Source organism: Oncorhynchus kisutch, linkage group LG25 (genome assembly GCF_002021735.2).
Source record: "Oncorhynchus kisutch isolate 150728-3 linkage group LG25, Okis_V2, whole genome shotgun sequence".
Lineage (NCBI taxonomy): Eukaryota > Metazoa > Chordata > Actinopteri > Salmoniformes > Salmonidae > Oncorhynchus > Oncorhynchus kisutch.
The window spans coordinates 14,392,356-14,411,463 of NC_034198.2; the positions used below are offsets into that span (position 1 = coordinate 14,392,356).

The following is a 19,108-nucleotide window of genomic DNA, read 5'->3' on the forward strand; positions in this document are numbered from 1 at the left end:
TGCCTGGTTATTCTTTAAAAGTAAATAAGCATGCCCCATTCAATTTATTTTAACCAAGAACAGACATAGCCCTTGGTTCATTCCAGACCTGACTGCCCTTGACCAGCACAAAAACATCCTGTAGCCCCCGTGATATGCAACTTTTCAGGGAAGTTAGGAACCAATATACACAGGCAGTTAGGAAAGCAAAGGCTAGCTTTTCCAAGCAGAAATTTGCACCCTGTAGCACAAACTCAAAATTTTTGGACACTGTTACGTCCATGGAGAATAAGAGCACCTCCTCCCACCTGCCCACTGCACTGAGGCTAGGAAACAATGTCACCACCAATAAATCCACTGTAATTGAGCATTTCAATAAGCATTTTTCTACGGCTGGCCATGCTTTCCACCTGACTACCCCTACCCCGGTCAACAACCCTACACCCCCCACAGCAAGTCGCGCAAGCCTCACCCATTTCTCCTTCACCCAAATCCAGATAGCTGATCTGGAAGAGCTGCAAAATCTGGACCCCTACAAATCATCCGGGCTAGAAGATCTGGACCCTCTCTTTCTAAAATGATCTGCAGAAATTGTTGCAACCCTTATTACTAGCCTGCTCAACCTCTCTTTCGTGTCGTCTGAGATTCCCAAAGATTGGAAAGCTGCCGCGGTCAATTCTCGGGCTGACTCTCTTCTCTGTATACATCAATGATGTTGCTCTTGCTGCTGGTGATTCTCCGATCCACCTCCACCGCCCTTCTTTGGACACAGTGGTAACTAACCTCCAGACGAGCTTCAATGCCATACAACTCTCCTTCCGTGGCCTCCAACTGCTTTTAAATGCAAGTAAAACTAAATGCATGCTCTTCAACCGATCGCTGCCTGCACCTGCCCGCCCGTCCAGCATCACTACTCTGGACGGTTTTGGCTTAGAATATGTGGACAACTACAAAGAGCTAGGTGTCTGGTTAGACTGTAAACTCTCCTTCCAGACTCACATTAAGCATCTCCAATCCAAAATTAAATCTAGAATCGGCTTCCTATTTCGCAACAAAGCATCCTTCACTCATGCTGCCAAACATACCCTCGTAAACTGACCATCCTACCGATCCTCGATTTTGGCAATGTCATTTACAAAATAGCTTCCAACACTCTCCTCAACAAACTGAATGCAGTCTATCACAATGTCATCCATTTTGTCACCAAAGCCCCATATACTACCCACCACTGCACCTGTACGCTCTCGTTGGCTGGCCCTCACTTCATATTCGTCGCCAAACCCACTGGCTCCAGGTCATTGACAAGACCCTGCTAGGTAAAGCCCCGCCTTATCTCAGCTCACTGATCACCATAGCAGCTCCCGTAGCATGCGCTCCAGTATATTTCACTGGTCATCCCCAAAGCCAACACCTGCATTGGCCGCCTTTCCTTCCAGTCCTCTGCTGCCAATGACTGGAACAAACTGCAAAAATCACTGAAGCTGGAGACTCATATCTCCCTCACTAACTTTAAGCACCAGCTGTCAGAGCAGCTCACAGATCACTGCACCTGTACATAGCCCATCTGTAAATAACCCATCCAACTACCTCAACCCCATAATGTATTTATTTATTTATCTTGCTCCTTTGCATCCAAGTATCTCTACTTGCACATTCACCTTTTGCACATCTATCACTCCAGTGTTTAATTGCTATATTGTAATTACTTCGCCACCATGGCCTATTTATTGCCTTACCTCCCTTATCTTACCTCATTTGCACACAATGTATGTAGACTTTTCTACTGTAATATTGACTGTATGTCTGTTTATTCGATGTGTAACTCTGTTGTTGTATGTGTCGAACTGCTTTACTTTATCTTGGCCAGGCCACAATTGTAAATGAGAACTTGTTCTCAACTGGCCTACCTGGTTAAATAAAGGTGAAATAAAAAATAAAATGAAGGCCTGATTCATGCAGTCTCCTCTGAACAGTTGGTGTTAAGATGTGTCTGTTACTTGAACTCTGAAGCATTTATTTGGGCTGCAATCTGAGGTGCAGTCTGAGGTCTCACTGGGTCTTCCTTTCATTTGACGGTCCTCATGAGAGCCAGTTTCATCAAAGGGCTTGATGTTTTTTGCGACTGCACTTGAAGAAACTTTCAAAGTTCTTGACATTTTCTGGATTGACTGACATTCATGTCTTAAAGTAATGATGGACTGTCGTTTCTCTTTACTTATTTGAGCTGTTATTTCCATAATATGGACTTGATCTTTTACCAAATAGGGCTATCTTCTGTATACCACCCCTACCTTGTCACAACACCACGGATTGTCTCAAACGCATTAAGAAGGAAAGAAAGGCACACCTGTTAGTTGAAATGGATTCCAGGTGACTACCTCATGAACCTGGTTGAGTGAATGCCAAGAGTGTGCCAAGCTGTGTCATGACTCTCCTGTGACGATCTGAAGGATCAGGTTACAGTGGGTCTGCTCTACAGCGTACTCGCTCTCGTAGAGGGGAGAGCGGGATGTGTGTATCCGTGCTCGACCAGTTGGCGAAAGCCAACATCAGCCATGACAGAGAACTGTTGATTGGCAACGGCAATGAATTCCATTATCTTGGCGTTAATGGATTTGGCTCCTGAGTTGTCTTGCTGAAAATGTTCTTACTCTTTCAAATGACTGCTCGACTTGTTGACTACTCGATCCACACAGCAGACATTGTGGGCTAGGCTAGGAATGCTGTGTTGCACGTGTAGTGCAACATTTTATGTGGCATCATTACTTCATGTACTTAGTTATATACAGTAGGTATCCACGTCAGCTTTGACATCAGTTTTGAACATCACCGTTAAACTAGACATTGGGCCGATACCGATGTTGGCATTTTTAGCTAATATCGGCCGATTCCGATATGTTCACCGATATATCGTGCGTCCCTACTATCAACATTTTCCCGTGGTGCCTCGACTTCCTAATTAATTAAAGTTTATATGATTAGTTTAATCACGTAATAATAATTACACATAGAGAATTGATTTGATAAAATAAGTCTTCACATTTGATGAGTCACAGAGACGACAGGCAAAGGGCAAAGGGTGGTTACTTTGAATAATCTAAAATCTAAAATATATTTTGATTTGTTTAACTCTTTTTTTTGGTTACTTCACGATATGTGTTATTTCTTAGTTTTGGTGTCTTCACTATTATTCTACAATGTAGAAAATAGTCAAATTAAAGGAAAGCCCTGGAATGAGTAAGTGTGTCCAAACTGTGGGTATTCAGAGCCTTTGCTATGAGACTCACAATTAAGCTCAGGTGCATACTGTTCCATTGATCATCCTTGAAATGTTTCTACAACTTTACTGGAGTCCACCTGTGGTAAATTGATTGGACATGATTTGGAAAGGTACAGACCAAACAAGATTCTCTGATCTGATGAAACCAAGATTGAACTCTTTGGCCTGAATGCCAAGTGTCACGTCTGGAGGAAACCTGGCCCCATCCCTACGGTGTAATATGGTGGTGGCAGCATAATTCTGTGGGGATGTTTTTCAGTGGCAGGAACTGGGAGAGATGAACGGAGCAAAGTACAGAGACATACTTGTTGAAAACCTGCTCCAGAGCACTCAGGACTTCAGACTGGGGCGAAGGTTCACCTTCCAACAGGACAACGACCCTAAGCACATAGCCAAGACAAAGCAGGAGTGGCTTCAGGACGAGTCTCTGAATGTCCTTGAGCGGCCCGGCCAGAGGTCAGACTTGCACCCAATCAAACATCTCTGGAGAGACCTGAAAATAGCCGTGCAGCAACGCTCCCCCTTCCAACTTAACAGAGCTTGAGAGGATCTGCAGAGAAGAATGGTAGAAAATCCTCAAATACAGGTGTGCCAAGCTTGTAACGTCATACCCAAGAAGACTTAAGGTTGTAATTTCTGCCAAAGGTGCTTCAACAAAGTGCAGAGTAAAGGGTCTGAATGCTTATGTAAATGTGATATTTCTGTTTGTTTTTCTAATCAATTAGCAACATTTTCTAAAAACCTGTTTTTGCATTGTCATTATGGGATATTGTGTGTAGATAGATGAGCAAATAAAACAATTCAATCAATTTTAGAATAAGGCTGTAACCTAACAAAATTTAGAAAAAGTCAAGGGGTCTGAATACTTTACAAAGGCACTGTATACAGTATCACGGTGTCAAGTCATATGAACTAACAGGTTATATAGCAAACAATGCAATTATCACAACACATAGGTTGTAATATGGCTTTTCTTCCCAATTTGGTTTTCCCATGGACTTTACCCACTCACTGCTACTGACGGAGGTTAAAGGAGAGACAGGTGGATACAGAGGAAAACAAATGTATTTGTACAGCAAAAGCATCAAAGAAGAGCTTTTGTAAATGGCTCTTCTCTTTGGTACATAGAGAAAGAAGCCAGTTACCTGACAGCAGGAGGTTTACTTGACTTGCTTCTTCTTCTTCTTTTTTTTGCCCGTTGGCAAGTCACAATCAGTAAATGAAGACGCCCCCCCATAAGGGAGGCTTTGTGAGTGGATTTAATGGCCTATTGACTGCAGAGAGGGAGTTCAGTAAATTGATTTCATTGTAGCTTCTGGTGTATGCAAACACACAATTGTCCAGAATGAGCTCTTTTGCCTCCCTGTCGTTGGTTATTTGTGCTTGAATATATGCCATCATCCTCAAAGGTAATTTACTATTGACTTGGCTCATTCACAATAAGGGATGAACGTGGCATTTGAAATGTTTGGCTTTTGAACATCTGGCATATAAGCCTTGCCACCAGGCTTATTTGCACACAAAAAAAAGCACTACATGACCAAAAGTATGTGGACACCTGCTCGTCGAATATCTTATTCCAAAATCATGGGCATTAATATGGAGTTGGTCCCCCTTTGCTGCTGTAACAGCCTCCACTCTTCTTGGAAGGCTTTCCACTATATGATGGAATATTGCTGCGGGGACTTGCTTCCATTCAGCTACAAGATCATTAGTGAGGTTGGGCACTGATGTAGGGCGATTAGGCCTGGCTCGCAGTCAGCATTCCAAATCCTCCCAAAGATGTCAAGGCTCTGTGGAGGCCAGTCAAATTCTTCCACATCGATCTCGACAAACAATTTCTGTGTGGACCTCGCTTTGTGCATGGTGGCATTGTCATGCTGAAACGGGAAAGGGCCTTCACCCGAACCTGTTGCCACAAAGTTGGAAGCACAGAATCATCTAGAAAGTCATTGTAAGATTTCCCTTCATTGGAACTAAGGGGCTTAGCTCGAACCATGAAAAACAGCCCTAGATCATTATTCCACCTCCACCAAACTTTACTGTTTGCACTATGCATTCGGGCAGGTAGCGTTCTCCTGGCATCCGCCAATTCCAGATTCGTCCATCGAACTGCCAGATGATGATGCGTGATTCATCACTCCAGAGAACAGGTTTCTACTGCTCCAAAGTTCAATGGCGGTGAGCTTTACACCACTCCAGCCGAAGCTTGGCATTGTGCATGAGGATCTTAGGCTTGTGTGCGGCTACTCGGCTATGGAAACCCATTTCATGAAGCTCCCGGCGAACAGTTCTTGTGCTGACGTTGCTTCCAGAGGCAGTTTGGAACTCGGTAGTGAGTGTTGCAACCGAGGACAGACGATTTTTACGTGTTACACGCTTCAGCGGTCCCGTTCTGTGAGCTTGTGTGGCCTACCACTTCACGGCTGAGCCGTTGTTGCTCCTAGATGTTTCTACTTCATAATAACATCACTTACAGTTGACCGGGTTGGCTCTAGCAGGCAGAACGTTGGCGAACTGACCTGTCAGCAACGGGTGTCTCTGAAATTGCCGGATCCACTTATTTGAAGGGTGTCCACATACATTTGGCCATGTAGTGTAACTGTGACTATCTTCTTTTCTGTTGAGGAAATTATGCTGTAATTAAGTGTATTAATAACAAGCCCATTCACTTACGTAATTGGCAGATTATTGGCAGATATTGCACCAATGGCAATGAGGATACATGCAGAGTGAATATGCAGATGACATTTCACTGCCAATATCTATGAAGGTCTTGAAATGGAAATCAGGGACATTGGCGTCAGTGTTGGAATTACTAGAAAAATTCTAGATGTGTGAGTTTGTGGCAGCTGCAGTCAGTGACTGAGCAATTATGGTAACATTACTCACATAGGATTTATTTGCAGGTGACATCCCCAAATACACTATCGCTCTGTGGGTCGCCTCAACAACATGATCGTACTCCGGTTGATTTGTTGGTTTTTCGACACCAACAGTCTATTATGTTGATTGATGCAATAGATAAAAAAAGAGCATGGTGGATGTCGCCAACAAATCAATATTAGGTATTTACAACCACTACAGCAAACAAATCAGCTGATAATAAACGAGAGTGTTGTCATGGTGGTTATTACATGGTTGATTAAACGTTGACCATAATGTAAGCTGATTGTAATACACAGAGGTCAGAGGGCACATGGGAGCTGGCTTATTTTTACTGCTCACATAGTGAGTGGTTGGGCCCTGGTGTGTGTTTTCTCTTCAACAATTACCATGGTAACGCTTGAAGTTGCTTTACCACCCATGTAATAACACTGTAACACTCAGGAGAAACATCTTATTGACATGTAATTAACAGGTAGTTACATTCTATTTCTTTGATTGCTCTGTAATCGCATTGTTTATTTTTTCATTATTTCACCTTTATTTAACCAGGTAGGCAAGTTGAGAACAAGTTCTCATTTTACAATTGCGACCTTGCCAAGATAAGCAAAGCAGTTTGACACGTACAACAACAGAGTTACACATGGAGTAAAACAAACATACAGTCAATAATACAGTAGAAAAATAAGTCTATATACGATGTGAGCAAATGAGGTGAGATAAAGGGAGGTAAAGGCAAAAAAAGGCCATGGTGGCGAAGTAAATACAATATAGCAAGTAAAACACTGGAAGGGTAGATTTGCAGTGGAAGAATGTGCAAAGTAGAAATAGAAATAATGGGGTGCAAAGGAGCAAAATAAATAAATAAATACTGTAGGGGAATAGGTAGTTGTTTGGGCTAAATTATAGGTGGGATATGTACAGGTGCAGTAATCTGTGAGCTGCTCTGACAGTTGGTGCTTAAAGCTAGTGAGGGAGATAAGTGTTTCCAGTTTCAGAGATTTTTGTAGTTCGTTCCAGTCATTGGCAGCAGAGAACTGGAAGGAGAGGCGGCCAAAGGAATAATTGGTTTTGCGGGTGATCAGCGAGATATACCTGCTGGAGCGCGTGCTACAGGTGGGTGCTGCTATGGTGACCAGCGAGCTGAGATAAGGCGGGGACTTTACCTAGCAGGGTCTTGTAGAGGACCTGGAGCCAGTGGGTTTGGCGACGAGTATGAAGCGAGGGCCAGCCAAAGAGAGCGTACAGGTCGCAGTGGTGGGTAGTATATGGGGCTTTGGTGACAAAACGGATGGCACTGTGATTGACTGCATCCAATTTATTGAGTAGGGTATTGGAGGCTATTTTGTAAATGACATCGCAAAAGTCGAAAATCGGTAGGATGGTCAGTTTTACAAGGGTATTTTTGGCAGCATGAGTGAAGGATGCTTTGTTGCGAAATAGGAAGCCAATTCTAGATTTAACTTTGGATTGGAGATGTTTGATGTGAGTCTGGAAGGAGAGTTTACAGTCTAACCAGACACCTAGAATTTGTAGTTGTCCTCATATTCTAAGTCAGAACCGTCCAGAGTAGTGATGCTGGACGGGCGGGCAGGTGCAGACAGCAATCGGTTGAAGAGCATGCATTTAGTTTTACTTGTATTTAAGAGCAGTTGGAGGCCACGGAAGGAGAGTTGTATGGCATCGAAGCTCGTCTGGAGGGTTGTTAACACAGTGTCCAAAGAAGGGCCAGAAGTATACAGAATGGTGTTGTTTGCGTAGAGGTGGATCAGAGACTCACCAGCAGCAAGAGCGACATCATTTATGTATACAGAGAAGAGAGTCGGCCCGAGAATTGATCCCTGTGGCACGTCCATAGAGACTGCCAGAGGCCCGGACAACAGGTCCTCCGATTTGACACCTTGAACTCTATCAGAGAAGTAGTTGGTGAACCAGACGAGGCAATCATTTGAGAAACCAAGGCTATCGAGTCTGCCGATGAGGATCGAGTCTATCGAGTCTGCCGATTTGTAATCTAAAGTGTATTGAACTGAATTAAATTCAACAGTGTACACACCATTGGCGTGGCTTCCATGGCCTTGCATGGTGACACCTGCGAGTGGCACTGGCTGTCAGAGGTCTTACATCTTCATTACAGCCGGAGCAAAGAGTTGACAAGCCTTGTGAAGGTGTGTAAGTGCTGCCAATGTGTGTCATGACGCCTGGCAGTCACATAGCGGCAGGCAGGAGACTGACCCCGTTTAGCAGGGCTGTTGGATGCCTGCTATACAATAGCTGTCTCTTCTACAAGGTCATTGTTGCTGCGTTCGTCATTTGAATCGAGCTGGATGTCGTTTGCATGTGTGCAAAACAGGCACAGATCCAGATATTATCTCACTCTGCTGTGTATTTCAGCTTTCCCTTTTTTGTTTCACGCAACACCTCAACAATGTGTCAGAGAGGATTCAGACCAACAAATTCTGGTTAACAGATTCTATCTATTTATGGCTTTGTCTTCCTGAGTTGTAAAATGTTTCTTGTCATAGTCCTATATTTGGGATCTCATCAAAAATCCAAGGTTCTAAGAACATGAAATGGTTCCTGCTTGGTCGATGTGAGCCTTTCCTTGGTGGATAAAACCATTAGGCCTAGCTGCTATAGTCTGACCACCCACAGTGATTAATTTCTCAATCAGACTGAAGTCAGGGGTCCTATTAGCTAACTGTCCCACATGAATAGGTAGTCTATAAGCGTAACCACAATGGATGGCACACTAAAGCAACACCACAAAGACAGTTTCATTTTCTCTCGTAACTACCAGGGCTCCCTCCCCGAGCCTCTGTTAGTCCACTGATAAAAGCCTTCAAGATGAAGCCTGCATTGTATTGTGGGGTAATAGAATGTGGTCCCCCATAACCCAACCACCAGTATCTCCTCTGTGATTGGTCTATATCGTCTAGAGATCTAGTCTGTGGCGATGGGGGAGTGAGGAGCGGCGGGAGGAGTACAATATGCCTGACTGCAGTGCACACTGAGAGTATGAATGGCTGGGCCATCGATCCAATGGTTGCTCCTAGATTAACTCTCTCCAGATATAGCAGACAGGCACTTTCATGTGTGACTCTATCTGGGGTTCCTCTTACTGCAGCGCCACGGGATGCCCTGAGCAATATTTCCCCTGTGTGAAAGCATCTTCAGACTCTCACTGAGATTGCTGCCAGGGTTGTTTATGAGTGACTCTCTACTAAATGTGTTCTCACTCTGTGTTTTTGGACTTACAGTAGAGGTACTGAATAGCGGTACTTTGCTACTGATACAGTATTAATCCCATTAGTGATCATGGAGAATGAGTTAGACAAGTTCCTTTTAAACAACTAACACCCATTGTACCCATTGTAAATGCCTAGTTTCTATACCCATGGGGTTATTACGCCAGTTGTCCCCTCTAGTGTAGTAGCGAGTTGATTCATATGAGTGTATTATTTGGAGGATTCAGTGACAGAAGACCAGTTTGATTAAAATACCTATCTAGTCGATTTGACTATTGTCTACTAGAGGCAGATTTTGTCTGCTCTTATTCACGCCCTTCATGATGTTACACAGTTAAACAGACATTCCTGAAATGGAAATGAATCCCATGCTTTTCTGGCAGGAAATACAACGATGACTGATACAGAACATTGTGATGCCCTGCCATCATGCAGCGTGGACTTAAATGCAAACGTGACTCTGAGATAAACACTGTATCCGATTGTCCTCCGTGTCCTCCATCCCGTTTATCTTAGTGTGCTGCCACTCCATCACAGATAAAGCTGTCAGGGGATGATGGATATCTAATACAAGTGTTGGGGAGGAAGGTGGGCTGGCAGAGTGAGATAACTCGCTCCGTGTGTGAAGACCATTACTTTTTGCAGGCGCAGGTGTTGTGCTGTCATTTTAAAACCCCAGTAAATTCTTATGGCCCATTTTCACATTTTGTTTTTTGAAGGTGAATTACGGAACAGTCAAGATAATATCAGAACTTGTTTGAAGGGAGTAGATCTGTGTACATTTCATTCTCCAGCTGATAAAGGAGCTGCCAACAGTGCTGGAGAAGATTTCTCCCTCCAGAAGCCTTAGATGGAAGAGAGGCTGTTGATGCTGTCACCATTTGGGTCAGTTCCGCACTGCGTTTGCCTAGATCCAATGTTTAGATCAATTTCACACAGCTGTAGTCAGTGCACCACAGGGTGCCATCAAACCACATCAACAGTGTTTTGCCTTTGTTTTTATCTGCCCTGGCCTCAAATCAAAAACACCAGAGGTGTGCTTTTGGAAGGAAAGGCTCAAGTTATTTCGCAAATGTATGGTGTTCAGTGAACACAATGGAACCAGGATTGTAAAATTAAGAAGGTGTAAAACAAGAGATAAGAGGGAGTAGAGGTAAGAAAATATGTAGCTTAATCCACAGGAGGTTGGTGATACCTTAATTTGGGAGGATGGGCTCGTGGTAAAGAATGGATCGGAATTGGTGGAATGGTATGAATTACAGTGCCTTCAGAAAGTATTCTCACCCCTTGACTTGGATTAAATTGAGATATTTTGTCACTGGTCTACAATACCCCCCAATGTCAAAGTTACCCTCCCATTTCCAAGAATCTTCCAAAAATGATTTTGCAACCCTACAAACATGTCACATTATGCTGGCTTGCAAAGTGATGTGTAATTCCTATTGGAATCCAGACAGAATTAAGATATTCAACATTTGGAATTTGTATTTATTCATAATTACTGCCAGGGCAAGGAACTTTGTGATGACACTATCTAAGCCGTTTAAACTGGAACAACCGTTATGGGTACAACAAATATAACTCATTGATTGGATTAGTTTAGAAACATTTATGTTATTTATCTTTGTGGTGCATAAGATTAATCAATCATTCTATGTACATGCAAAAACACAACTATGAAATGCAATTAGATTTTTTAAAACCTAAAGTAGAGCATGCTGGGAAATATGCCTTTTTAGGGTACCACCCCAGTGATAAAGCCGTTAGTTCCATTTTTAGGTGCAAAAATTCATCATTGTACCTTATGGTGGGTATTGAGGGTACACAAAAAATGTACCTTCACACCTTACCCCTTGTTTTGAATGAAATTATTGTTTATATCTTTATTTAACTAGGCAAGTCAGTTAAGGACAAATTCTTATTTTCAATGACGGCCTAGGAACAGTGGGTTAACTGCCAGTCCAGGGGCAGAACAACAGATATGTACCTTGTCAGCTTGGGGATTTGAACTTGCAACCTTTCGGTTACTAGTCCAATGCTCTAACAACTAGGCTACCCAAAGTATTGGGTAAGAAAATGTACCATTATATTCTTTATCCGCACATGTACCCTATAAGGTACTGAACAGTACTATGTGAGATAATTATGTGTACCTATTGAAGGTCCATTTTGTGTATTTTAATATTTTTGTACCCCAGGGAACCATACCGTACCCTAACCGTACCCTTATTTCTAAAAGTGTATCAGTATTGACATATGCTCCAATGACGCACTTATAAAATGTTCTCACTTACGTGGCATTTTGGTAAATGCATGTTGCACCTCCGGCCGTTAGGAGAAACAATGTATTGTTCAAACACTCATGACCAATGAGTGGCCAATGACCAATGAGGGATTGGAATGACCCATCTGTTCTGATTAGAGAATGGCAGTCCTTCATCTGGCGCCAGTCTGTAAACTGTGAGTTGTTGCTGCTTGGTGAAATGCCCACTTGCCAGAATCAGATACATCAATGCAGAGATGGGGATTTTGGAGCCTGCAGGTTTCTGCTGGACATTCAGCGACATTCATTCCCTCACGTTCCAGCAATACTTTCAATCTCCCCCATCTGTCACTTCGTAATGATTTAAAACTAATGTCTGTTTTGCTATTCCCTTTCCCCTATATTTTTTTCCTAGCCAGTGTCCCATTTCCCCCCTGAGCCCATTATTGTGGAGTCTGCATACCATTCTGCTGTGATCCCTCTCTCATGTCCCATTTAAGTAATGAATTTAGAATGTTATTGTAGTGCATTAGCTTTGACTTCTCCCCAATCTGGGCAACAGCAGCACGGTGACATTTCCAGCTTGTCATGCTCACTTTCACGGACCGTGCATCAGCGGGGGAAATGAGAAAGTGTGCTCTGCTCTGTCGTTTTGTCCTTGCAGATGGGAAGGTGGAGGTGACAAAGGAGAGCATGAAGCTGTGCACCATGGGTCCTGGGAAGGTGTTTGGGGAGCTGGCCATCCTCTACAACTGCACCAGGACGGCCACCGTCAAGAGTAAGTGTGACCAGTATAATGGAGACAGTGGGTCGCCCAAGCACTCTACACCATAGTTGAGTTCAGGAATATAAGCTTGACCATAACTGTCCACAGGCTTATCTGCCATATACTCCCTGGACCTGATATACTAAGCATTTGCACATGTTATTTTCAGAAGGTAAGAAAGAAATCCCTATCCAAGCTTAGTAAATCAAACCTACGGGCCTTTCAGCAGCAGTGAGTTGAGCCGAGGCGATTAACATGTAAAGTTGTTTGTTTTGAATCAATTATGAATATCCACCCGGCATGGAATCGGACAAATGATTCCCCCTCTTATGAATTAATGCCAGGTAAACACACTGGTCGATTTGACTAATCCCACCTCTGAGATACTGATAACAGCCTCTGAGTAATTTGTTGTGCTTTGAAGGTTACATTTCTGCTTTTGTCAAACACAGAGAGAGAATTTAAGCACACACACAGATTAACATGTCTATCTTGAGGAGATTCACGTTCTATTTTTACACTTGATTAATCATTGATTAATCATTTAAAAAGGAGGGTGTCCCTGGAATTGCTGTTCGGCATATTAATGTTTATAGAGCACCTTTTAGGCAAATCAATTTCTTTTGTCATAACTAAAGTCAGATTAGTATGGAAACATAACTGAAATCAAATGTAGCCATTATCTTTTCATGTCCATAGTTCCTTGTAGTGACAGCTGTATATTTCTGTTGCTCTGAAGCCAATGTAAATGGTAAGAGTAGCAGCTGTTGATGAAAACAAATCTGATTAGGCTATTTCATGCACAGCATCCATTTCAATTGTTTTTATATATCAAATCTAGTTTTTCAGGGAAGGTTTAGAGCGCAGTGAATGCACCCACTCAAGCACTCCCACGCGTTCATTTAGGTCTGTGTAACCACACAACCCACCTGCACACGCGCACACACACACAGATCATCACAAAGACTTCAACATGTTTTTCTAGACGTTGTTCATACTTTCAAAAAGAGAAGATGATTTCATTGTGTAAATAGCCCAATGAGTCAGTCTAGCTGAAACAACATGTCAAAATCTGCTAAAATCCTCACTGTTTTAGCTTGAATTGATTCTAGCTACATTGATTCCTTCAAATGACACAGATTATGCATTGTGTTTCTTTAGCCACAAAAAATCACTTTGTTTCTTTTCCTCTGAAACACATCAAAAGCTTCCCTCACATGCAGCTTTGATGAGTCTGCCACCAAAAGTGTGCCTGGTTACAGCTACAGGTGTAATGAGCATTCGCTCTGAACTAGTGGTTGTCTCTACAGAGAGTCACGCAAAACACCATTACTGTGTTTTTCTAAAATAAATGAAGAGATTAATTAAACAATCAATTACTGTAAAATGAAGCAGCGTTATCAATTCATTTGTTTACTGCATTTAAAAAAAGAATTGCGGCGTGATGGTACTTGCTTAGACTTAGATTCCCTCTTTCATTCACTGACTGTGGTAGTAGAAGCAGCACTTCATTAGGATTGCAACAATGTAATGGGGGTCATAAGAGTTCTGATGTCTAGGATCCTTCTGGGACAAATCTAGCTGCAGTTTGTGGGACGATCTCAGTCCTTCACGATAACAGTTGTCACCGATGTCTTTGGAAATATGACAGGTCCTATACAGCGTCAAAGAAAACAAAAAAGTGATATAGTTTGTTACTGAAAAGGGCTGCTATTGGAGAAAGAGCTTTCTTGTACTTTCAAAGCTGGACTGGCCAGAGCCTGAAACACTTTTCCTTGAATGTACAGAAAGAAGAACCCCTAAGGAGTCAATGACAGACCTCTCTATATCACTCTCCTCCAATGTATCAGCCATCTGTTAGTATACTTATATTTTCACGGGATTATTTTCATGCAGTGAAACAGTAATGTGTTTCAAAGTAATGGCACACCCACGTCTATAGGTATTGGCAGCCAGTTGACATGGCAGCCGTTCAACATTTTTCACCAGCAACATGTCTGTCCACTCTCTTCTGCTGTGTTGTTGGACTGTTAGCATAAGGTGATGATCCCCCCCCCCCCTTCTCTCTTTCTGTTATATATTTTCAGGGGCGCAACTTTCACTGGGGAAAGGGGGATAAGTCCCCCCCCCCCTCACATTCTGAAATGGCATTTTTGTCCCCCACAGTTTTATTATTGGAATGTGATACAAAACGATGCAACAGTGTGCTTTAGGACCATGTGGACGCTTCCGAGCGGTCGGGTAGGCTGTTTGGAGTGTTTATCCCACTGGATTTTTACATGTTTTATAATAAATGTCCTCCCCACTTAAAACCAAAGTTGCACCCCTGTATATTTTCACACATAAAGTCATTACCAGTATTAAGAGGGGCTGTCTGTTTTTTGGAGGGTGCTGTGTTGTCCCTCTCTCGTTTTCATTCAGGTGTTATGTTGGCTGAATAGCTTGTTGCCATAGAGACATTTCTATCCTGACTATTTATACTGAGTCCCAGGAGAAAATGCATTTCACCCCCTTGTATGCCGCTAATAACCACAAAGAGCAGGCACAGCCAATCCTATTGCTTCATTAAAACTACCCTAGGACTCCTGCCTGTAACTCAAGGTAAACGGTTGCTGCAGGGAAATATAATAAACCACTCATCTGATGCTTCATATTTCTCCTGAAGTTGAAGGTTGATAGACACGTCGCTATCTGCGTTTATGTTGTTGCCATGGTTTAGATGTACTTCCGTGGATTGTTTAGCTTTGTAGCATGCTGTGGACATAGTGGACTTACTATTGGCTTTCTGTGAGCTTGTGAGACTGGCAGTTATGTACTATAAGCTTAATGGCTGGGGCTGTTGCGGTTGTTACCGCCACACCAGCAGTCATGAGTCATGACCTGAGTAAAATTCTACATGACCATTGAGTTACGGTGATCTGCACTCTGGGCATGCGTTAGTTGTACCAACTCACTGACGATCATCAGGTTGCTAATGGTTTGGTACTCAAATCGCATCAAACACTTATCATCAAAACAGTATGTATTTTTAAGACTCACCTGCACAGTGAAATTACCCGGAGTAGCCTACCTGACGTGAGTGAAAAATGTTACATATTAGTAAAGACGAGATTAAATTGAGAATAGTCTGATGGGTGAAAATATGATCACTTGATGAGAGAACAGCTTAAATATAGCCTGAGACAAGGTACAGAGTGCAAGCTTTTTTTCTCCAGGCTTTCTCAAATCATCAATAGCCTATAGTCGCATCATGCAGCCCATATAAGTTTTGATTCTAAGGTTTGTATCATCACAACTAAAGTTGCCGAATGACCCTAAATCTAGTGTATAGGTCCTGTTTCAAATTACATTTTTTACGATCAACATAGCCACGTTATATGCGTGCACTCTCGCTCGAGAATGGGGAAAAATTAATTTTCCATTTTATTCAGCTAAGCTCAATTATATTCTTCTAACTATAATATATACTGAACAAAAATATAAACACAACATGCAACATTTTCTACGATTTTACTGAGTTACAGTTCATAGAAGGAAATCAGTCAATTGAAATGAATTCATTCGGCCCTAATGTATTGATTTCACATGACTGGGCAGGGTCCCAGCCATAGGAGGGCCTGGGAGGGCATAGCTGCACCCACTGGGGAGCCAGGCCCACCCACTGGGGAGCCAGGCCCAGCCAATCAGACTTAGTTTTTCCCCACAAAAGGGCTTTATTACAGAGAGAAATACACCTCAGCACCCCCCCCCCCCCCCCCTCAGCCAGCTGATCCCACAGGTGAAGAAGCCAGATGTGGAGGTCCTGGGCTGTGGTCTACGGTTGTGAAACTGGTTGAACACACTGCCAAATTCTCTAAAACAACATTGGTGGCAGCTAATGGTGGAGAAAACAACATTAAATTCTCTGGCAACAGCTCTGGTGGACATTCCTGCAGTCAGCATGCCAATTGCACACTCCCTCAAAACTTGCACACTGACCCGTAGCACTCACGTATGTAGCCATGAAGTGCTTTGAAAGGCTGGTCATGCATGGCTCACATCAACACCATCATCCCAGAAACCCTACACCCACACCAATTCTCATACCGCCCCCAACAGATCCGATCTCTATTGCACTCCACACTGCTCTTTCCCATCTGGATAGAAGGAAAACCTAAATGCTGTCCATTTACTACAGCTCAGCGTTCAACAACATAGGGCCCTCAAAGTTCATCACTAAGCTAAGGACCCTGGGACTAAGCACCTCCCTCTGCAACTGGATCTGCCACATCTGCCATGGTGATCCTCAACACGGGGGCCCCTCAGGGATGCCTGCTTAGTCCCCTCCTGTACTCCTTGTTCACCCATGACTGCGTGGCCAAGCACTACTCCAACACCATCATTAAGTTTGCCGACGACACAACTGTGGTAGGCCTGATCACCAACAACGAGACAGCCTATAGGGTGGAGGTCAGAAAAACAACCTCTTCCTCAACGTGATCAAGATTGCGCCGTACAGGATGGCCACCTTTTTGCAAGCTCCGACGCAATTTGCTATTTTGTGATTATTTTCTCTTTTATTTTGAGTATATTTTCACGTAATGTATCCGCTATTATTTCTTACAACCGACAATATCTCTTGAACATCAGATCGGCAGTTACTTACCCCAATTCCTGCTTTTACTTCCACTCATCTGTCCTAGGCTTTCTCTGTAATTCCAACCCAATTTTCAGGCTACCCAAGAGGAAACGCTAACAAGAGAGGGAGGATCCTGGTGAGATTAAGGCGAAGGATAAACTGGCCACCTCTTCCCTCAAATCTACTGGTGAATCTACAGTCACGGATTCGATACCAACGGGAACACTTGGAATTGCAATATTCTTTACTTTTCAGAAACATGGCTCTCAGACATGATACCCCCAACGGCTATCCAACTCGATGTATTCTCCATTCACCAAGCGTACGGGACAATGGAGTTGGAGAATTCGAAGGGGGGAGGGGTTTGCCTCTTCATCAACTCCAACTGGTGTGCTAATTCCAGCGTGGTGGAAGTGTCGACCCACTGTTCACCAGTCTTAGAATACCTTATGGCCAAATGCTGAACCTTCTACCTCCCGAGGGAGTTTCCAGCTGTTATGGTGACTGCTGTATACACCTCAGGACAATAAGAATAACAAGCTGGTGCATAACAAACTGTACAATCAACAAGCGGGAAACCCTACACCCAGAGGCTGCCTTTCTGGTTGCCGGCAATTTTAATTTGCTGTCACTAAGACACGTGATGCCCAACTTCCATCAACAAGTTTACAACGCCACTAAGGGCGTTAAAGTCCTAGACCACTGCTATTCTACCCAAAAGCAAGCATACAAGACCCTCCCTCATCCGCTATTTGGGCAAATCGGGTCACAACTCCGTACTCTCTCTTCCTGTTTACAAGCAGAAACTAAAACAGGAAGTACCCGCAATTCAGAAATGTTCAACAGAATCAGAGGGCATGCTTCAAGACTGCTTTTTTTTATTTGACGTTGTACCCACAGTGAGTTCACTGCTTCCCCAATCAAAAGCCCTGGATTAACACTGAGGTTCGTGCTAAACTAAAGAGCAGGGCTACCGCACACAGAGCTGATGCTACGGCCGAAGACAGGAATAAGTACAAGAAGGCCCGCTATGACCTCCGCAGAGTCACCAAATGAGCAAAAGGACAATATAGGAATAAGGTGGAATCATATTACACAGGCTCCACCACCCGCCGCATGTGGCAGGGGCTTCAGTCTAATTACGGATTTTAAAGGAAGACACAACCGTGATCTGCCCAACCAGACGAACTCAATGCATTTTATGCATGCTTTGACGATGACAACAACATCAAGCCGGGTGTGAGGGCCATCACTGACCCATAGGACTGGGTGATCTCGATCCCCGAGGTCGACGTGAGAAGGTTCTTTAATCAGGTCAACACCTGCAAGGCCGCGGGCTGCAATGGTATTCCAGGGCGCGTTCTCAGAGCATGCTCAGAGAACAGCTGGAAGGCATATTCACAGTAATTTTCAACCTCTCCTTGTCCCAGTCTGTAATCCCCACAATCATCCCTGTTCCTAAGAACTATAAGGCTTCATGCCACAATGATTTCTGCCCTGTAGCACTCTCTTCTGTAATCATGAAGTGCTTTGAGAGGCTGGTTATGGCACACATTAACTCCACCATCCAGCCACCCTAGACCCACTCCAATTTGCATACCGCCCCAACAGATCCATAGATGACGCAATCTCAATTGCTCTCCATACCCTCACCCTCCTAGATAAGAGGAATACCTATATGCGAATGTTGTTCAACACCATTATCCCTTCCAATCTTGCCACCAAGCTTAGTACTCTGGGTCTAAACACCTCCCGCTGCAACTGGATTCTGGACTTACTGACCCCAGGTGGTGAGGGTAGGCAATACCACCTCCACCACGCTGACCCCTAACACAGGGGCCCCACAGGGGTGTGTGCTTAGTCCCCTCTTGTACTCCCTGTTCACCCAAGACGGTGTGGCCACACACAACTCCAACACCATTATCAAGTTCATTGACGACACGACGGGGGTAGACCTGATCACCGGCAATGATGAGGTCAGTGACCTGGCCGTGTGATGCCGGCGCAACAATCTTTCCTTCAAGGTCAGCAAGACCAAGGAGCTGATCGTGGACTACAGGAAACGAGG

General features: G+C 43.6%; 1 protein-coding gene across 6 annotated transcripts in view; it reads left to right on the top strand.

Moving 5' to 3' along the window:
* prkg1b (protein kinase cGMP-dependent 1b) overlaps positions 1 to 19,108 on the top strand; it is a 164,515-nt gene that overhangs the window by 58,162 nt on the left and 87,245 nt on the right. For 4 of the 6 annotated variants that reach the window (XM_031804930.1, XM_020460655.2, XM_031804929.1 and 1 more), the window contains exon 3: positions 12,321 to 12,434. The exons of the other annotated variants lie outside the window; for them this stretch is intronic. In XM_031804930.1, the coding sequence (XP_031660790.1) occupies positions 12,321 to 12,434 (114 nt within the window). The remainder of the gene's footprint in view (positions 1 to 12,320; positions 12,435 to 19,108) is intronic. 6 annotated transcript variants of the gene reach the window in all.